The sequence below is a fragment of the Sinohyriopsis cumingii genome, chromosome 16 (assembly GCF_028554795.1).
Source record: "Sinohyriopsis cumingii isolate HCF-2022 chromosome 16, ASM2855479v2, whole genome shotgun sequence".
In the NCBI taxonomy this organism is placed as follows: domain Eukaryota; kingdom Metazoa; phylum Mollusca; class Bivalvia; order Unionida; family Unionidae; genus Sinohyriopsis; species Sinohyriopsis cumingii.
In genome coordinates, this window is record NC_142976.1 from 43,256,820 (window position 1) to 43,280,151 (window position 23,332).

General features: G+C 34.4%; 1 protein-coding gene across 9 annotated transcripts in view; it reads right to left on the minus strand.

Annotated features, from left to right (window-relative positions):
* Window positions 1-23,332, minus strand: part of LOC149780321 (F-actin-uncapping protein LRRC16A-like) — a 241,386-nt gene that overhangs the window by 167,670 nt on the left and 50,384 nt on the right. For all 9 annotated transcript variants that reach the window (XM_089937166.1, XM_089937165.1, XM_089937168.1 and 6 more), the window contains exons 5-11: window positions 21,851-21,978; window positions 17,784-17,952; window positions 14,019-14,092; window positions 11,573-11,648; window positions 9,645-9,733; window positions 1,772-1,866; window positions 16-209 (exon numbers count right to left, since the gene is read on the minus strand). In XM_089937166.1, coding sequence (XP_089793292.1) covers window positions 16-209; window positions 1,772-1,866; window positions 9,645-9,733; window positions 11,573-11,648; window positions 14,019-14,092; window positions 17,784-17,952; window positions 21,851-21,978 — 825 coding nt within the window. The remainder of the gene's footprint in view (window positions 1-15; window positions 210-1,771; window positions 1,867-9,644; window positions 9,734-11,572; window positions 11,649-14,018; window positions 14,093-17,783; window positions 17,953-21,850; window positions 21,979-23,332) is intronic.

The following is a 23,332-nucleotide window of genomic DNA, read 5'->3' on the forward strand; positions in this document are numbered from 1 at the left end:
TGCTGTTCCTTTTACCTGTAGGTCCTCACTTTTGCCTGAGGACAGCTCTGCTAATTTTAGTACTTGCAGACCACTGAACACATTAGGACTCTGGGACATGATTTCTGCCACCCTGTTCAGGCTTTTGGTGCTGAGTTTCGTCCTGGAGAGATCAAGGTAAGTAAAGCATCTACCACGGCTTTTAAGGGACCCAACAAGATGTACTAAGCCTGGAAAAGGAAAAGAATCAAACTGAAGTCATCAACCTTTAAAGTGTTCCAAGACCCCTTTGACACTGTGACCCATAAACAAGATTTTCCATCATTTGTGAACCTGCATGTTATGCCTGACACTGAACTGATGAACAGATAAACTGTCTGCTCAGACATCTTTTTTATGTCACAGCCTATCATCAATTGTGACTCCATTATTTATCACAGCTTCCAAGGGCCTTGAGGTAGAATATGCCTGACAAGGCCTGCTGAATGTCATAAGAGGTATCTAGAGCAGGCTGGAGCCATGGTGATTCAGTTGTTAGCATTCCAAACTCATGAAACCAAGAGTTTGGGTTCAAATCCTACCAACAGATCAGCCCAGGAAAACAACCATGAAGAGTCCTTGGGGCAAGGTATTTACTTGAACTGGCTTGACACTAAGTAACCTATTTGTGCTACTGTGCCCTAAAAGACCAAACCAAACCAAATTATAAGTGCCTTTTGAAAACATAGGATATGCCAAGTCATCAGGCAGCGGACTATGGTGATGCAAGTAAAATAATCAGAAGAATGTAACATAATTATGAACTTTACAATGGTATGTGCCCTCAGGCATCCTATGGCATTCTGTGAAGGACATTCACATTCATTAATCATTAACCATAACAAAAAAATAGTTCCACAAATTCAGACATTTTTGTACATCACAATGTATTATCAATGAGATTTCTCTTGAAAGTCCGAGTACATGACACCTACAATTACCAGGCGTAACTCCCAAACTTCCTGACATGGTCATGTTTTATTTTTAGTAATCTTCAAAAACAATGAAGAAAAAAAACATCAGTACAGTACATGACCTTTATATGTAGCATGTATAAACATAAAACAGTCCCGATTGGAGCTGAGGTAAAACTATCAATGGGGCAGTTTAAACCGTGCTGATTAAAAGGTAGAGAGGTCAGGTATAAACCACCACATCACAAATAACTTAACAGGCTGACAATAGCATTCCAGCCGAGATGGTCTTGGACGTTTAAATGAGTTCATTTAATAACTTTTGTATTTTGATGATTCTACTATTTTCTGCATTATCTTTGATTAGTATACCCTCTTGGGCATATCTAAACTCACATTGCACTATATAGCATATATTATGCTGATGTGCTGTTAGACCTATATATGCATTTGGGTTTAATGGTACATCAGCACTGTAATGACTACATGGTACCTTTCATTATACAGCATACAAAATATGCTGATTTATATGAAATCTTCTATTTGGAAATGGGTGACTGCAGTTTTGACTAATTTACTTGCCCTCTCTTTATGCTTTAAACCAGTGTGACTGATTTGTATAAGTAATGCTGTTCCTTACCACAAGTGCAAGCCATCCAAAAAATCTGGTAACTGTAGATGGTGGAGAACTTGAGATATTGTGCAGAAATAAAATTGGCAATGGATGGATGGATGGACAACACCAATTACATAATACACTCTGTCATATGGTGGCCATATAAAAAAGAACTGTGAACTTTTTAAACAAATATAAATAAATTAAGTTAGCATGAACTTACATTTTTCATCCAAGACATTGTTGGACACATCAATTTTATGAAGTTGTGTGTCCGAATTAGACAAAATTGCTGTGGACAACTTGGTAATAAATTCTCTGAAATGAAAAAATTATTTCAAATGGATAATCTACTAAAATAGGTAAAATATAAATCCTCTACATATAGTTTCAAAACAGATGACACAATCTGCAGAAATGCCAAAGATGTGAACCCAATCAATATACATTCTAATGGCTATTCAAGAATTAAATGTAATGAGTTGGGGGATATAAGGCACTTGTTTAAAGCCTCCAACATTAATGAAAATTCTGATTAAACTGATGAACATTAATTAATTGTAACAGTATCCCTCCCCAGTTTATATTTAATTAAGTACCTTTCTACCCCACTTAATCTTAATTCTGTAATAATCCTAGCACATTAACAATACTCTCTGAATGAATAACATCTAAACCGAGAAGAACTTTACAACGATGCCAATCATAATACAAAAATGTTACATAGAACACTACACTTCACCTACATACTGCACAATTATCATTTGAGACAGCCAATGATTTCTCTTCAAAATCCATCTCATTTTTTTGTTGAGCTTTCTAAAATAAAGAGGTAATGGGTCACTGAATTGGAAATTAGGGACCCTTCACCCTTTCAGGTGTCCTGTCTATACTTTCATCATCTACTCTTAACCTGTTATTTGCATAACCAAAGTATCAACATTTATACTTTAAAATTACTGGAAAAATTTCATATTAGTCTTTCTCCATGATAATAAATTATTACCTTGTTATGATTCTCTGGTCTTAAACTAACAGAAAAATGTGAAAAAGCAACACCTTTTTTTGATGTAAAATTCAACAAATAATTTATCTGCCTAAAATACAATGTGAACATTTTAAAATAAAACTTACAATGTTATGTATATTCAATCTGCATTGTTTGCTCATTTTTTATTTAATATATGATATAGATAATTATATTTTGAACTTAACCTTGTCCAAAAATCAAGTTTATTTTCTACCTGACCAGAATCATTGATTTTTGTTTTAATTCTGTAAACATCTAGTACATGGTTAATTTTTTTCTCTATAAATATGGGTCAATTATTAGGTTTATTTTCTTTGCCTAAGTCAATGGCATTGTGTTTACCATGTTCTTTATTATAATATTAGTAACAGACCTTCTAAATTATAACTAAGATTTTATCTTGTAAACATTTGGAATCTTCCAGAACGAAATTTTCTGTTATGTAATTTTTAAAAATAGAAAATGCAAACTGTGACCTGAGGTCAAGTAGAGAACTATACTGCTTATCATTTGTGGTATAAGATCTGAGCAGAATCAGTTGTATTATTGTTGTGTCCAGCATTTCATCTGGGCTGGAATAATGTGCTCAAAAATAACATTTTTAAAAACTGGAGACATGGACTTATAGTGAAATTTAAATAAGGATATATTCTTGGATTGTATTATTATAACTCAACAAAAGACATTTGGCACATCACTACAACACTGCAGGCACATTACCAAATCCAGTACTGTATTTAATTTGGAATATCACATAAGATTTTTCATAGATTTATGTTACAAATTCTAGGATTATTTGTGATTTAATATGCGATTTAAGTTCTTTTAACATTTGTCACTTTGTTTTCTAGGGAAGTAAATTATTTGTTGAATTTTTAAAAATGCTTGTTGCTTTTCACTCTTTTCTGTTACTTTCTTCAAGATCGAAGGGTCATAATATGAATTACATCACAAATAGTCCTAAAAGTTCCATCACAAGTCTAAGAGTATAGAGTATTCCAAATGTGTTCCAGTGGTGTCCCAAATGTAGTCCAATCTATTGTGCTAATGGACCAACAGCCTTGAATTGTTGATATGCTAACAGTCTTCATATATCAATATGATATAATCCAAAAAACATCTTTAAATCAGTTCATAGTAATTTCAAAATAGTTACTTAGTCCTGAAGATTATGAGCACCTTGTAATTTGAATTAATAATTAAAATAAATAAAATCCTCTCAAATAATAACTGAACACAACTAAATGAATGTCTCCACCACACACTTACAGAAGGAATAATACTCATGTTATTCACTACCTTGTATAAAAAAAACCTAAGACACAATTTCAGAACAAGGATGAGGGCCAAAAGTTTATTTCCAAATCATTCTAACTTGTAAACATGATCAGGTCTTTAAACAGCCAACCAATCAGAATCAGGTGAGCCAGAATTTCCTTGGGGGAAAAACATGGACCTGAATTCAAATCCCATCAAATCTGTCAACAAGAATACCTCAACACCAAGGTCAAAAGGCCACAAAAACATGTTTACTTAAACAAAATGACTTATCCCGAAGTACAAACCCACAATGGACAAAGTTAGCCATTTAATATGTTGTCTACTAAATGGTCTTTACAATCTAATCCTAAATAAAGAATGAAACATATAATAGAGATATATGTAACAGCTTAATGACTTTTGCATTTTTTTATTCTGTGAATCAACTTTCAGGAGTGTATATGCAAAATTGTCCAAGTGAGCTAAATGCACAAACAATTTTTCAATCGCTAGAATGTGAAAAGAATGCCACCATGACCTACTATTTTCCTATAGTGGATAGTACCCTCCAAGATGAATACCCATCAAGCTTCATGACTAAATCTACAAAAAGTATTAGAGAAACTGAAGTAACTGCAAAAAACTTTAACATAATTGCTGTGCCAAAAAAGTAAGTCACGATCACCCACTTTTCCCCAGTGTGTAGTAACCTCATATATGAATACACCCATAAAGTTTTATGACTGTACATACAAAAGTGTCAGAAAACTTAGCTAAATGCACTAACTTCAAAATCTTAACGCTGGCATCTACAGTATCATCAATGCTGTTAGAAAGTGATCCTAATGTCCCACATATGCTTTGTATGAGACAAAAATGATACCTCTGTCTCACTATCTGCCAACATGACACTGACAACATGATAACACTACAATCCATGCAGTGTTCCATGAATGGGCTGCAGCTCTTAAAATAAATATAATTCCATTATGGAGACCGGTTTACTCTTTCCTGGCTACATCATTAGTCCAGAAGCAGTCTGTCCGTAGATTTCAACAGCTGCCAGTAGTATAGCTATAAAGCTAAAAATTCAACAAAAAAAAACTTTAACCATAATTACATTTATCATCTTTAATGACACTGACAAAATATGTAATTATCTGTTTCTTTTACCATGAAAAGAAAGACCATTCCTAAAACCAGTATCACTCTACATTTTCAAACTGTATTCTTAAATAGCTGAACTTCCCTACTATGATTTTGCTGTCCAGAAGCATTTTCTTTAAATCCCAATTTAATGAATCAGATGTTTTCAATGGCAAGTTTAACATAGCCAAAAGCTTGCTCATCATCACTTCGACATGGATAATGTGCATTTCCTCACTGCTGGACACTGTGCTTTACAGAACGAGGACAGAGACTTATTTGGGTCTTTTATTTCAACCTATTCCTTGTAGAATTTGCACCCAAATTGTCTTTATACATCACTTCTACCACCATGTGTGACACAAAAATCCAATTCACACACACCACAATAAACATAATGAACTCCTTCGTTAGACTGTTTTATAAATGGCCAAATATCTACATAAATCTTTAGAAACTTCTGCTATCACATGGCTTTTCGACTGATTTTCTTTACACATGACACTAGTCTGTCATTTTCAAAAACAACTTTCAACTGCTCCCTTCAATGACTGCAGACAGTTTACATTGATAAAATAATACTTTTAATGAAAAGAAGTGGAATGAAGCATTAAGATTTGATTTTTTTGCTGATTGGGCCATTTCCGTAGCATTGCTCAAATGATCCATTGTGAGTATTTTTTGGACTTCATCCATAAAAAATACAGAGAATCCATACGGTTAAACAGATCTATATTATCTGATCCATGATATCTAATATATCTAAAGAGGGATGTTTAATTCATTAAAATTGTCCTTACTACACCACTCTCTCGAAAACTCGCGCCCTGATAATTCGCGAACCCGCTTATAACGTGGTATCAGCCGTGGATCCCATTTTTAAACCCAAAAAATGTATCCCTATTTGTTGAACTTGAAGAAAATCGCGATCAAAAATTGGTAACGGAAACTTTGATGTATCGCTCGTTTTGTCGTTGAAAACGGAAGATAGGACCTGGAAATTTTAATCAACATAATGAAATGTCAAATTTAAAAATAACTCAATTTTTTTACATTTTCTTTCCAAACGACATTCCCAGTACACTGCAATTAACAATATGTAAGGAAATTTCGATCCATGAAAATGTCATGCCGAGCAGTACGTTACTTTAATAAATAAATACAAATTAAATAATTTTTTTATCAATTGAAATTTGTGTTCTAGTTCCATTTTTTAGTTCCTTTTAAGTGTAATCGTCATAAGTGCAATGTGAACTCTTGTAATTAAATGTAAAATGCGTCAATCTACCGTAACAGCTATGTCCAGGAGCATTTCTCTGAGAACCTAATTAAGTGCCGACCGTGTTTTGATAACTGACTTGCGGAAGTATTTGTTGTATTGTTGCACTGAATTAAAAGCTGGCCTCCTTTATATTATCATGTTAATTATGTCTTTTGAATAAAAAGAAAAGGAGGTGGAATAAAAGAAAAGTTAAAAGGCACAAAAATCGGACTAACTTAAAATCTAGCAGGCTCGGTCGTATGTCGGGTGAACTGACTTCATTTGATCAGTCAAACACTGTAATAAACGTTATTGTGTATGTAACAGAAACTACCTTAAATTAACCGACTCTTTCATAACTGAGATCAAAGATAACAAGGCAGCAAAGCGAAAAGAATACTTCATAAAATAAAGAGCTTGATTTCACAGATACGGACCATTGTGGGCAAGTGAGTTTCAGAGAATTCTTGAACTGGCATTTACAGATATCCTCAGGGATGATAAGAACTTTCATTATTAGTTCCAATGAAATCATGACATTAACACTGTACTAATTGAACAATAAAATATTGAGTTTCGACGTAGACGTGTCACGAAATAAATGTCGTGTGTTTTTGTAAAAAAGGAATCTTGTTTGGTGGTGTATCAAAAGTTAGTCTAGTTCCCAAATTGTCAACTACCGATTTGGCAAGATGCTATTAAATACCACTACGGGAACTAGACTCATCAAGAAAACAAAAATCAGTGACATAATACACAGATTTTTCGCGTACACGTGATGGTTGTTCAAACCAGTTGGAACGATCGATCTTTCATATGTTGGATATTTTGAGAGAAAAAAATGTTATTTAAACAGAATAACGAACAACTTCATTAGAAAAAGCAAATTATTAAAAAGTATTATCGACGTGATTGTAAAATGAGGATTCAGTCATTAAACAGCCCAGTTCCCAAATGCCCCCCCCCCCACCCCTCTACGGTTTTCTCGATGTCAAAGCGATTTTTTTAAATTTTGGAGGTCCCTCGGTAACTCGCTCCTCGCTTATAGTGCATCTATGTTTGTGGACCCCGTTGTGCGCGAGTTATTGAGGGAGAGGTGTAGTTATGACAAAAAGCACGAATATCAGAAAATTTGCAAGAATGGAAGAAAAACTTTTATTACATAAATCTATTCATAAAATTTAATAAAAAGTGAATCTTTCTAACTAATTAAGCTAAGTTTACTTAAATAGCATAATTTGTGTATCTGATACACATTCCTTGTTAACATTTTATTTTAGATATGCGTGTAGTATTATAGTTCGTTTTTACTCATTTTGAAATCACTAAAGTCCATGTCGGCACAGTTTAACTGGTATGCTCTTCCATTCTGATGAAAAAAGACTTCATCAAAAATGATAGCAACAAACAGCAACATCACAAAACCCCGGTTATTCTGAGGAGGCAAAGCCATATTAGAAATCTAATTTATTGCAGATAACAACAGATGCATAAATTACAGTACAAATGAGTCACTTGCTCAAGTCACTGCAGGTAATTTTCCACAAGGCACTGATGGTAAAACTGGTTCAATGCCATATATTTACTACTGATGCAATATCTAATACCAGTTATAATGACTCTATGGTCTTAAACTACTTAACGGAAAAGAGCAATAAGCAACAAATTTTGTCAAATTAAACAAATAATTGATTTCACTAGAATACAAAGTGAAAATTTAAAACAAATGTAGAGTATTGTGAGTTAAATCACAAACAGTCCTAAAAGTTACATCACAAGTCAAAAGTACAGAGTATTCATAATGAATCCGATTGTTTTTTTCCGAATGAATTCAGATACTAAATATGCTGATATGCCAGAGGTGCTGATGTGCTAAAAGTCTTGATGTATCACAATGATATATTCCAAAATGTCTTTGAATTCACAATAATTCCAAGATAGTGATTTAGTTCTAAATCAATGTAATTCCAATGAATAAATAAAATAAATAAATCCTCTCAACTGAACTTAACTTGATTACATTAAGAGTAATGTTAAGATACAGAATGTATAATCCTGAAGTAAACAACTTTATATACCTCTCCACATGATCTATGTCAAAATAACCACTTTTTGTAAATACTCTTTCATCCTTATGGAATTTTCCATCAAATTCATAAACAACATCCTTACTAGAAACTTCCAAGGTCAAAAGGTTATATAAACATGTTTACCTCCTAGAAATAATGACCTCAATATATAATCTAATATCATGGATAAGAATTAGCTACTTAATATATTGTTTACAAAAAAAAAGCAAGACAAAAATATGAGTAGTCTGGCAGGACCAAACTCCAACACTCAACTGTGGACAAAGGTTAATAACATAATATAAATTAAATATACATAACAACAGTCAGAGCCATAATTTATTTTTTATATAATTAGAAAATGAGACCAAACATATGCACTAAGCAATAAATATCTGGAAAATCACGAAAGAAAAAAAAAACTTCAGAAATGAACAGAAAGGCATTTATTGATGCAAGTCTAATGGCTCCAAAATGTTAAATAGTGTGCACACTATATTAAGTAGATATTGATTCCATAATGTGCACACTATATTAAGTAGATATCGATTCCATAGTGTGCACACTATATTAAGTAGATATTGATTCCATAGTGTGCACACTATATTAAGCAGATATCGATTCCATAGTGTGCACACTATATTAAGCAGATATCGATTCCATAGTGTGCACACTATATTAAGTAGATATCGATTCCATAGTGTGCACACAATATTAAGTAGATATTGATTCCATAATGTGCACACTATATTAAGTAGATATCAGTTCCATAGTGTGCACACTATATTAAGCAGATATCGAAAATCCACAGTGTGCAAACTAAAATTCTCAACTAAAAACCACTAAAATAAAACTTTCACTGTATCCCATTAGTTCTTGAAACCTTCTGTTCACACTGACATAAGTGACAACCAATGCCTTTCAGCTTTAAGGGTCCAGCTAAATGTAAGCAAACTCTGCAGTAAATAAGTTTCCTATATTGCTAATAAATCCTAGGATGAGAAAATGCTCATAATTGTGCTGCAATTCCTGTCATCCTAATATCAGAACCACTTCCAACTCACTAACTCCTGTAATCCTAATAAGAAAACCAATGCAAACTCACACCAATTCCAGTCATCCTAATATCAGAACCAATGCCAACTCACACTAATTGTAGTAATCCTGTTATTAGAACCAATGCCAACCAACACTAATTCCAGTAACCCTAGGATTAGAACCCCAGCCTGCTCACACTGTAATTATTGTGATTCAAAAATCAGAACCATTGTCTATTCATACCGTATAGGTAATTCCAGTTATCCTAAGGTCAGAACCCTTGCCAACTTACGCTGTAATTCCAGTATTGCACAATAAGAGTTCTTCAATCACAGCATTTTTCTTCATTACCCGCAGAATTTCAGCACTAACTTCTGGTACCTGAAATTAAAAGAATTTAAAAAATACGGTTCATTACATCTGAAAATATCTGGCACTGCCAATAATTTTTTTTACTTTTTCTACAAATGGGGCTGGGAAGGGCAGCATTACAAGAAAACACACCAAACATACTCACTTGTAAGTCCAAATGCAAGCTACATAGACCCAGATTCACAAAAATAACTAAATGTGCAGTTCTCCCTCACTATAACACGGTAGGATGGGTCTATATTCAGGAATGAATAGGAGGAAGAAAGAAAAAAAAATAAGAAGCATCCATAAAACATTCATTGATCATGTGACTGACTACCACAAAATAAATTTTGGCCCAAAACAAATAGTTTAATTAATTCTTTTTTTATTATATATTTCATAATAAGGCCATTCATATAAATCCATGTTTCCACTACACCAGTGAAATATATTTTCTTACATCTAACAGAAAACAGATTTTCTTTTTATTATATATTTGGTGTTGGAAGAAAGAAAGAAGAATAAAAAGAAGAGACATGCATATACAGTGCATTAATCAATCAGCTGACTACCACTAAACAAAAACAAGTCATAAATTTAATCTACACTGATTAAAAATACTGTACTTTCATGAAGAAAAAAATTATATATTCCTATCTCCACAAACCAATAAATATTGGAGTGTTAAGACAAGACACACAGGACATAAAAACCAGCATATAATAGATCATGAAATTGTAAGAAAACATTTATGAAGACCCAAAGTTAATCGAAAGTTCAAAAACAATGTCAACACTTCTTTCTACTTGTAGCAGTTCACAGAAGACGTAACTTTCAATCAATGTTACTGCTTTTATTACTGTTAAAATCAGCTAGGTCGACTTTGGCTGTGTGCCAGCGAAGTATATATTTATTTGATGTCACTGCCTGAATGTCAACCAGTCTTTTAGGCAATGAATGTACTTTCTGCTGGGACACTTGTACAAAGGTTTATGACTGCAGTCAGTTTTGTTGATTTAGGAAATAAATGTGGTCTCCTCATTTTATTATGTTGTTACTGATCATGTGACATTCAAAACCACCACTCACATGTGGAGAAGGTAAAAATATTCCTGGGCAAAAGTCACAGTCTCATGAAGACTCTGCCTTCTGCTTTCCTGCTCAAACAATCCTAAATGCATATTTTTCCCATCTAATACCAGACAGTTTGAATTGGTACAAACAGCTCATATCGGGAAAGCTCTCAGCCAGTTTTCATTGTGGCAATTTAAAACCTTTGCTACCAAAATAGGGTATGTAAAAAAATTATAACTACAACAATGAAAATGGGTATTTATTCTTGGAAACAGAAACCTCCTTTTCCAGTCATTTTTACAAGTCAAACATGAAAAAAAAATAATCCTAAAACTAAGCTATCGTAACGCAACTGCACTCTATTGAATGTCTCAATCAACAACTGGTTCCATACACCTGTGATACAGAACTGCTACTTAACACCAATAGTTACTTTTGGGGACACATGCTTTTAAAAACCATTTTGTATTGTGCAAGGTAGATATCTCTTACTCTCCATGCAATTTAAAGGGAGACAAAGTGAGTTCATGTTAAAGTAACTTCTTTACTCTTGACACAAAATGTTCTCTTCCCGTGACCTCAAAAAATTTAAATAACAAAAAACTCAGAATAACTGGGGGGTTCACAGCATGATATACAGCATTTCAATATCACGTAGAATTCCACATGATAGAAATTGACTTAAGAAAATTTAATTTCCATGGGGACATATTTTTCAAAAATATTAAGGACCAAGCCTCCATTCCCAAAAATGTTGGATAAATCAGTTTAACCCACCTACAGAATACCTACCAAAAAAACATTGCTTGCATTCAATGAAGTAAACCATGTGTTATGTTCCAAGGCAGCTATAATTGGCACAAGGTCCCTGTAAGACAAAAGAAAATAAATTGCACTAGATCAATTACTACAATGATGAAACTTTTGCATGAAATTTAAACAGAATGTGTCTGAAATGTTTTCTAAATAAACTGATCAGAACCGTTAATACAATATACTTATTTATCTGGAAGTCTATTAACCTTAAGAACTATCAATGTCACATTTGTGAAGCTGACATGCATTTAAAAACATTATTTATCTCAGAAGAAAAAAACAAAAACACAAGAGCATCTTTTATTCAAAAACATTGTTACACCAGGATTTAACTTAAGATGTGAGATGTATGTGTTTTCAAGTTTAATGGCATGACCACACAATCAGGGCCTAGCAGTAAGAGCATCTACCTCAGATGCAAGAGGTTGCAGGTTCAAGCCCTGGCTGAGTCATACCAAAGACTTTAAAATGGTACTAACAGCTGCCGTGCTAGCCATTTAGCATTAAAAGGTTAGTGTTAGGACTAGTCGGCATGATGACTGGATGGGACATCATGCTACTTGTCTGCGGCATGATGCCCCAGTTCTAGACATCACTATAAACTGTCACACTGCAGACATCGTAGCAATATAAATGAATTTTTTTTAAAGCTAAGTTAAAACTCAAACACAAACACATACACTATAAACTGCCACACTGCAGAGACCGTAGTGATATGACTTAATTTTTTTTACAGTTATGTTAAAATGCAAAATCACACACAATAATGCCGATTACAAATAAGGTTTTAAAATGTAAAACTAAAGAAGTGGACAAAAAACTTCAGGAGGATAAAAGCTTCCCAATATATGAAAACATACAGTGATAAGAGACAAAGGCAAAGCTGTTAGAATTTTGTACAATTCTTACAGAATATTCAAAAACTAGTATGCAACAAAGACCAATGAACTATACGTTACATTCAAAAATCTGAATTGATTTAGTTTCAGTAATTTGTTTGAAAGGTGCAGAGAGATTTATCAATTTAGACTGCAGCAATGTCATTTATTTTAGTGTGCAAATTGTTAAAGTATCAAAGACATTCTTCATTTCCCTAATCTCAGAAAATTTGGATATATACACATAATTCAGTTAGCTTTCTTCTGAAAACACTGTAAATGGTAACATATTACAATCTGGTATAATTTACGTCAGACAAGGGAAATAACTCAGTTACAGCTTGAAAAATGGACTGATTGTCAATCAAGAGTTTATTGAGATGCAGATTCATATTAAATTTGGTTCAATGCCATTAAGAAAAGTAGACTCTTCCAGATTAATTAGAGTGTGTGTGTCATTAGGATTTTAAACGTAGTTTTAAAAAAGAATCAGTCATATCGCTACAATGTCTGCAGTGTGACAGTTTATAGTGATGTCTAGCACTGGGACATCATGCCGCAGACATTTAGCATGATGTCGTACCCAGTCACATTATTCCAACACCAGGCTGACCAGTTCTAACACTAACCTTTTAATGCTGAGCGCTTAGCGAGGCAGCTGTAAGTACCATTTTTGTAAGTCTTTGGTATGACTCATCTGGGGTTTGAACCCATGACCTCCCGCTTCCAAGGCGGATGCTCTAACCACTAAGCCACCAGAGCCGTTCCAGATTAATAAGAAGATTCTGGTGAATATGACACAGAAAAAGGACCATAAATCAGAATATGCTGACAGAATCTATGTATCACATAATCAGATTTTTCCAGGATACATCAAATAAACTTGAAATCCAGGAAAACAATTTGGACTTTAGGGTGTTAACATGGAAATATTGCGGCCTGCCTGTTGATTCTCTTATATTCATTGTATTGCTTCTTGCAAAGTTTGCAGCTGTTATAAAGTATAAATATAAATACCCACTGTGAAATGTTATATCTGTAAATTCCATTTCTGTGGACAGCTAAATGAATTTATGTACCAATGAAAATATACATTTTTGTGAAACCAATAAAAATAATACACCCAACCCCCCCCCCCCAATATATCAATACAGAGTGAAAGTAACCACTTGGTCAAAATGACGATTTTATTTTCTGCCTTCAGTAGTTAATTCTTATGTTTGCAAAATCATTTCAGGACTTATTTTTTCATCCACACATCTAGTGTAAAATTTGCCAAGATTTTTTGTTTGTTTCAAAGCTATGAATTTCAAGACCCACTGAAGAAAAGGTGTTCCACCATTCAAGGAAATTAAGGCCCTAAGCACATCCATGAATTTAAAAGTTGCTTGAAGGTCTTTCATTTTTATTTCATGCTTCTTTCAACAGAATATAATGAAAACTGACACACATGAAAATAATGATACCACAGTGCACAATCATAAACAATGACACTGAAAAGTTATTGGTCAATAACACAATAAATTTAGCTGATCTATACCTACTTTGAATGCAAATGGTCAAAGTCCCTGAGGCACAATTCTCTAGAATCCTGGGACAGGTAAATTGTGTCTACATCCTGGAATGTACAGACATCATAAAGTAAGTAAAAGAAATCACAGATTGAGTATGCAGCATCTCTAGCTGATCCCAAACACTTTTCATCTATTTTACCAACACTGTATCTTTGACATACTATGATAGATATAAACTTTTCATTAAATGGAATTGAGGCTTCAATTCAACTGAGATTAGCAAATTTTTTTAAAGAATTTTGGAGAAAAAAATTCCCAAGGTGTGATGATGATGATGATATATTTGATGATTCAGTTGTTTTATCAAAACAGTTTCAATGTGGGTATGTGAGAAAGCTTGCCAGTAGCTTCTCGTGGGTCGGTGGTTCTTTCCGGGATTTTCCCGGGTTCTTCCTCCACCATTAATACTGGTCGCCATGTATAGCCTATCGTGTGCTGAAAAATGGTGTTAAACCCCACAACAACAACAACAACAAAACAGTTTTATTTTTCCAGCTCCACTAACACTGTGCTTATAAAACTCATTCTGTAACAGTAGAACCAGCATTACTGACTTCCATTACAAAATTAAAGGTGGTCCAGTTAGTGCACTTCAAACATGCTTGCTTTATACATGTGGTCTGGATTCCAATCCCAAAAACAAATCATGCAACGGTTCATAGCTACCAGCACCAGGGCTCACTATACCAAACACTTTATGTAATATCACTCCAGACCAGAAAATATTAAACTAAAATGTATAAATTCAACCCTTTTGATTGATCTGAATATTTTGAAGTAAACATGGTATACAAGCAACTTTCAAAAATATATATATACTCTGATTACTCATATGACTACAATACAAACTTCTAAATAGTATCTATTGGTAACTACTCCAAATTAAAAGTGCCTTCCTTGGGTATACATGTATTTTACTGGACTAGCCCTTAACAACTGCACTCTTATGTGAAATATTTTTAAAGTTTTCATTTGAGAAACCAATTTTTTCTAGTAAATATGTACCTTCAGTAATACCTTACATGATCATAATACCTTAGGAGAACTGCTACTAAATGGCAAATCCTGCCCTCCCAGTATAAAACATTTTAGCAGTAAACCTAACATTTATCTAACCACCTAGGTGGCAGTTAGAGTGACCTACCCTTGATACAGGGACTGGTACCAAATCCCATGAGTACTTCAGTCACAACTACATTGGATGGCATACTCTCCATATGGATGTAACTACATGGAAGCTGGGAGGGTGTATGTGCGTGTGTGTGTGTGTGATTTGGATTTTTAATGTAGCTTTAACATTTTTGCAGTCATATCACTACAATGTCTGCAGTGTGGTAGTTTATAATGATGTCTAGCACTAGGGCATCATGCCACAGGCATGTAGCATGATGTCCCACCCAGTCACATTATCTTGACACCAGGCCGACCAGTACTAATTCTAGTCTTTGGTATGATTTGGCTGGGGTTCGAACCTATGACCTCCCCCATTAAAGGTGGATGTTCTAACCACTAGGCCACTGGAGTGGTCGGGAGGGTGTACTTATTTATAATCAGTAAGTATTATTGAAGAAACATATTTTACTAGAAAAACTATATTTCTACTTCAAATACAGGTAGAGGATTTACATCCCCTTACCCTGGAGAGGCCATCTCCAGCCTGCAAAGGTATGTGACCCTGTTTCCAGATAACCCAACGGGAGAATAGCCTTCATATATTTGGGTGCAGCTTCAAAAACAACGATTTTTCCCTTCCACAAATCCAGCAAAGTCATGAAGCTGCCTCCTTATGAAGCTGTCAAACAACCTGTTCACCAAAGCTTTAAGTCTACCAGGTCCAGCCGAGTCTGAGACAAAAGCTGGAGAAAGTGGACTCTAACCTCAAGGCATGGAAAATGTCAGTTATGGAACAGTTTCGCTAAAATGCAATGCCCTAACTTCCTGAGCTGAAATGCATAGCAAATTCATTTGTTCTGGGGTTATTTCCTGATATTTTACCCTGGACTAAAGTGCCTGTGCTAGATGTCATCCTTTCACTCTCTGAGGGACAAGAAAAGGCAAGATCTCCTTAGGACCACTGGTTTGGTCCTTTTCAAGTACCTCTTCAGAGTTAGTTCACACTGGGTCCTGAAGATGGCCTTGAGATGAAGTGTATAGAGTAAAAAAGTGATTTCACCACAAAAGTCTGATTCCCCATGAAATGGAGCCTGTTCTTGGCAATGAAACCAGGGACTGTCATGGGTGATATTGACCCGTTTTGTTGTAACTGCAAATAGTTTGGGTCAACTGATGGAGCATGTATTTCACTTCATTGCTAATGCAAGTAGGAAGCAGGTCTCATATAAGAGGTGAACCAATGAAGCCCCAAAGAGTGGTTCAAAAAGTGTCTTCTTGTTAGCACCCATGATTGATTCCACATTGGACACAAAGTCAAAGCTTTTGGATGTATGAATTCAAAATCTGACAGCAGGTTGGACAGGTCTTTGTTTTGTTCGGATCATCTCTCTTCCATGATGACATGGCATGTTGGATATCATACAACAGTAGCCTTTAACTATGATTGGTGCCAACTGTTTCTCACCAAAGCCATGGTAGAAGTTATCTCCATGAGGAAGGAAATGATGTGTTCAGTGGTGCAATGTGTTCACACCCACTGCAAAATTTCTCTATTTGCCTCTGACAATTTCAAAGTGGAAGGCTGTCTTACTAGAGTAATTCTGCCCAACACTCAATGAGAACTGTTTGTTCCTGAGGACTTGTTTAACATGATCATGATGTGCATGTTCAACAGGTTGCTTGGGCAAGTGAGGAAATATCTTCATTTCCTGTAGATTTCCCATCATATCCAGGGCTGGTGATACAAAGGTTGGGAATTTTGTATCCCACTTCTTGCCAATAGATCAGCCAGCAGTCAATCCCAGCAGGCATATATGCAAGCAAACACAGGGGTGAAGCAACCATTCTACTTGTAGTAGTCGATTCTTCTAGGACAGTGAGTCTGTTAATCAGCCTGGAATATGATGAACTTGTCCACTGATTTGTTGTTGAAGAAACCAGCTTAGAAATTACCAAAGAAGATCACAAAGGTCGGGGGACTTCATTTCCCCTTGCCTTCTGATATAATTCATCACAGAAGAGTTGTTCAACAGAATGAGAATGCCCTTTCTATTTAGATTCTCCTAACACCAATGGAATGCTTTCTGTATGGCTTTCATCTCTAGAATACTGATGTGTAATAGACAATCCTGAGTGAGCCACTGTCCTCCTGGAATGATAGAAGATGTGCATCCCAGTCCATTGTGCTTGTGTCGGTACAAACATCAATTTGCAGGTTGTCCCTGCCAGGGACCACCCAACATAATCCAAGTTAGATTCTCCCCTTTCCTGAGATGAGACCTCATGTGCAATGTCTGTTCCAAGGAGCAAAGTTCCAGATAACATAGGGACAACATTATCAATGCCAACAATGGGACAATATTATCATTGGCAACATTGGGACATTATCATTGCCAACATTGGGACAATATTATCATTGCAATGGCCTCATTAATAAGCAAACTAGGACAATGATGTCTGCTATCAGATTGATGTCCACTTTTGCACTGGGTAAACCCCATAGGCAAAGGATTCTCAGGCTTATTATGATCATGTAACATATTTGAAGAAAATGCAAAATTAATCAACATTTCGTAACCAAATTCTGGTAGCCCTTGTTGGACCCTGCAAATACCATCTTACCCAAGACACCTCCTCTCTGTAGGGCAGATTATGATAGTCACACATGCAGGTGTACATCACTGAAAAGTTTCCACATGGACCCATTTCCTTCTTCTCAATATTCCGCACCATGTCATTCAGGAGCCGCAGTCGCTCAGGTGGATGAACTTCTATTTTGCTGATCACCCTTCTGAAAGATACGTTGATGGAATTTGTGGCCACAATAAAGGGATTGTTACAAGGATTAGAATGTTCCAGAATACAGAATCCTGAACTTCTTCACAAATTTAATTCATAATATGTTCTTAACTGCCAAAAATAATAACGTAAAATATTAATGTCTACTATTATTTATACATCAGGCCAACTCACTGGCAAATTTCTCACTAATATTTTACATAATTTCATTCCATGAAAAATACAAAATACCTAGCTACTGAATAATCAGTCACTGATGGCTGTCATCGCTACACATTCTCTCAAAACTACTTTAACTATGGGAAAGGATAACTTTTTGTCTGCATCAACGGTTCAATTTTACCACATCATGCCATGATGCATCATAGGTGTACTTCCATATTTCATTCATCCTGCTTCGTTCATAATACTTAACAGCAGTATTAAAGTTTATGCAATGCATTCATTTGCTTGACTTGGACACATCTATCTACACAACTATTTCATTTTCCTTCAATGAAAAAGAAGGAAAAAAAGCGTGAAGAAGCAAAAACAAGCGTGATTTAATATTTTTCGTTATTTAGATAATAAATAAGGTAAAGTAATTTTTTGCAATTTTTCATATTTTTATATTATTATAAACACTCATTCCATAAAAGTTTTAAAAATATAGTTTTTGTATATAAAAGTTTCTTTCAATACTGAAATATTTCTCATTTTCATACAAATAAACAATCAGAAGATAGAAATGCTTGAGAATTAAAATGTTTGTTTATGTAGGTTATAAATATTTACTTGAATGGTGAAGTCATGAGTGAAAAACACAAGATTTTCACCCACAAAATAAAATATATTTGTTATTCACTTGTAGTAAGCAAATTTATGTATTGGTTAGCAAGATGTACTGTATAACATTTTGAAGTAGTTGATTTATTACTGGATCCCTTGTGATGACAGCTGTTTACTATTTATGTTCTGATGGGTTTTGTGATTATTTGCAAAGAAAATATAAACGGTTAATAATTCTCCTTCCCAATTCAAAATAAGATAGCACAGTAAAAGAAATCAATAAATCATGCCTTGCTGGATTTGAACTTGAGTCATATTTAATTGGAGGCAGCCATATTTACCATTTGGCTATATCAGCATCTAAGAATAAGTTCAAATTTCAGGGTTATAATGTTACCCATGTCTATTGGCAGCCTGTACAAAATTATGTTATTTTTTTCACTCCAATTGAATCTTCTAACGAGAATTATTGGGTGTCAGGGTATTATACTGTAGATCTTTTGCAAGTATTATAGAAGTACAGCACCTGAATGATCCCAGATTAGTAGGCATCACTTTTAAGACAGCGGATTCCTCTTGCTTTTGTAAATGTCTATTTACCTTCTGATGTTGTTAAAAATTTTGTGGAATTTGTCAACTATTTAGGCAAAATTAATTCTATTGTAGAAAATGTTAATACTCAAAATGTTTTATTTAGACCAGCATTAATTTCTGGGAGCAAGTTAAACACAATAAATTTAGAAAATCAGGATACCAAGTTAAAAAAGTCAGGACTTCGAGAAAAAAATCAGTGTTTGTGACCATATTTTTACAAAAACTTTACAAAGGATTTGAAATCTCTGCTGTCTTATTTTCTTTACCGAGTGTAAAAATGTAAACTACAGACATACCACAAAAATCTATCATTTTCCATTTTCATCATTTATGCTGATATTTAGTGTTAATTCACTTTACACAATAAATTCCAGCAAAAACTAGTTATTGGTTATAATAAGTCTTCGTTTTCTATTAAGTTTCCAAGAGGGAACATTGCTTCTAACATAGTCAGTTTTGAAGAAGTAATGAGAAAGTATGTTTTCCCAATGATGACATGAATATTTCATAGTAAGTATTTGTACTTTGAATCTCTGTTAAATCCTAAAATTATAGATAAATGGAATAAATTTATTCTTTAAATCTCTTAAAAAATTTAATTCTTAACATTGCTGGATAAAGACTATTGCTGTAAACGTCTTTATAATTCTACATAATATATCTATAATCTTTAATGTTTAATATACTTTTATTTTACAGTTATAGTTTCATTTAGATGTATGGACAATGCAGTCTGAACTAAGGAATTCTTATCTTTTTATCTTATCTTAAGTGCATCACAGTCAACAGTTTCACTCCAATCTTGTCCTGCAGCTGTTATATGGTTTTTGCTCAAAATGTATGTTGTTCTGAAACAGCTCAGCTTACCAAGATGGTTAAGTTACACAAAATTTAACCAAAAGTCACTGAAATGTGAAATATGGGACACAGTGACTAACTTTTGTTACAACAGTCTATTACTCATCAAGACACATCCCCTCACCAAGTTTGATGATTTCAGGTATAACAGAAGGTGTACAGGGTACCAAAAACCTGAGCTAAATGTACAAATTTAACCAAGACTGTACAGATATTGTACACGTACAAAAGTTGGCCACACAACCCCCTCTCTAGGGGGTTCATGCTATGAAACCCATTAGAAACTGCTAAGGCTTATGGAGATAAAACATCATTGAGATGCAGTGTGGTTGTATAGTTGTACACAAATATGCTTTTATTTGTATGGACACCAATGCCAACATCATGGTAATACATCTCCACTTCAGAGAAGCTTTAAAAAAAGCATTAAAAGGAAAGACTGGGAAAGTCAAAACTGTTACAGGTAATTCCTGTGGATACTTTATTTCATCAACCAAACTCTGCATCAATTAATTTATTTAGCATCATCTCAATGAAATTTATAATTCAAGGAGTTGGCTTGGCTGAGGACGTCCTATGGGCCTTTTTCATTATGACTTTATTCGAGTAAAGTTATACAGCCTGTTTAAGTTTCTTTTTACCTCAACACTGGGTCCATGTTTGAAAGCCAATTTATTTTGCTCATGAATATTTAGGTCTTAAAGTTTAAGGTATTTATGACTTTATTATATACAAAAATGTAACAGTTAGTATTTTGTAATTCATCCATTGTATGCTATGCTTGCAAAAATAAAACTTTGTAATAAATAGTCCCTTGAACAGTATCTAGCTTTCAAGCAATCACTGGAATTGTCCGATATATTAGTTCTGCATATCTACAGTCTTGGGTGGTTGCTACATGCCTGTTAGCAAGTAGTAACCTACCACATACATACTCACTTACAAGTCGAGTTCAACTGTAAGCAACATAGCCCCAGATCTGCCACCGCATAATCCATTGGCAGATCAAGGTCTACACCTACAGATTACTCCTAACAAGCTGCAGAGAACTCATCTGCTGGTGCATTTCACAACAGCAACTCCGGGTTTGTGCAAATAGAGTTAACTTATAATCCAGTATATATGGTAATCAATAAAGCTTAGGAACATGCCATAGCTGTTACAAAAACAAGACAACCAGACATGAATGACATAAACTGAGCTCTGGGCCTCAGTTTTGTATTTTCCATTAACCTCCACCTCCAATTTAATGCAAACACCTGTACTATCAAAAGTACTTAATACAGATTAGGGTTTGTGCAGTGGAAACATTATAAGCCTCTTACCACATTTATTCATGGGAATAAAATGGAAAACCAACATAAACTATTTATGGATGGCTTGATGTATACACACTTTTGTGATGTCAGCTGTACTCATCTATCAGAATATTTCATGTACTTTCAGATTTTCCTGTACAATTTCTAGGTACAAGGTACAAAATTCACATACCTATATACTGACCATGTAAGAATAACAGCAGTACAGAACATGCTCTGTACATACCTTTGTCCCCATTTTCTAGAAAAACTTGATACCTTTGAGCACAAACTTGTCTCTGCTCCAACAAAAGTGAACAACTCACCAAAGAATGACAAAAGATATTTTGTAAAAATAGTAAAGAGGCATACTCTAATGGAAATGCTGGAAAGGTAGTTTTTAAGGAAGTGCCAATGTGACTAATCATGTGGTCCACTTCCTCTGTCTCTGCTTCCATGGTGTAGAAAGATAGAGGCTTCCCATCTACTGTCAGAACCAACTGTAAACAGAAAAAATTGGTCAAATCATTTAAAACCACTTTTGAGGAAGATTTTAAATTTGTGAAACATCTGGATAAGAAGCAAATACATGAAATAAACATCCTGAATAGCACCAATAGTTATCATTTAAATTATTTTGATTCTGGCTTTCCGATGTGCTTTCTTTTCTTTTCTTTATCTCACTATATTCAATGTGCACTTAAGTGGCACCATTTTTAGAACTCTTTGATGAATACCCTATGTCCATATAACTTTTTGTTCAGGAAATGTAGTGATAACATGTTTTCAAGACGTTAGAAGTCAGACTGGCACCATTTTCATTTAGGACCAACTAGATGTCATAGGAAGTCTTTTAGTGAAAATTCGGTTTATACGACCATCTATTAAAGAGGAACAGAAGTAAGATTTTCAAGATTGTCAATATGAGTTTATAGTCATAAACAGCAATGTTAAGATTTTCAAGATGGCTTCTAAAGTGGCCATACTGGATGTTAGATTGAAACTATTTTTATTTAGGACCAATCGGGCATCATATTAAGTCTTACAGTAAAACACGATGTTGATATGACCACCAATTCAGAAGGGGTAGACTTAACAAGATATTCAAGACAGACAACGAGATGGCCATTTTGGACCTTAGGATGAATGTGTATGTAAAGTTTCACAGAGATCCTACAAGTAGCTTTGGAAGAGCAGCAATAACAAACCTGTGCTAATGGATGGACAGATTATGGACAACAGATGACAGATTTCGGACAACAAACAAAAGCCTTTCCTACAAGTTTTCCAAATCTACAAACCGAAAAGCTAAAAATAAATTTTTTTGATGTTGTTATTTCTCTAAATAAATGAGTTTGTGTTCAAAATTACCTCTTTAAGATGGCCACCCCTCTAGCATGACCAGTGGCCGGTTTATTTGTGCCAAAGATATCAAATTTATCCCATACAAGCTGACATATAATGAGACTGACAGATGGAAATCACATAAATATTTGTTCCAACATGCTGATAGAAGTACCTAACTTTAATTGATTCTAAATAATCCAAGTATCCTTACTGTTGTGTTATATAAGGTCTTGTCACTTTGATAATTACTGGCTTACTACCTCCGATAACTATCAAGATGACAAAAGCTCAAGTCATTGTATTAAACATTTAAAATGTTATTCCATTTCTTACTTTAAATGTAATTGTTATTACTCTCTCCAATGATGTGCCTCTTGAAAGGTCACCCCTCTTACAAGGCCACTGTCCTGCTGATGAAAGGGTGGCCTTATATGTGGGGCATGGACTGTACTGCAAAACTATAATTAGGGCATGAGATAAGTGTTTCAAAAATTATATATTTTTTAC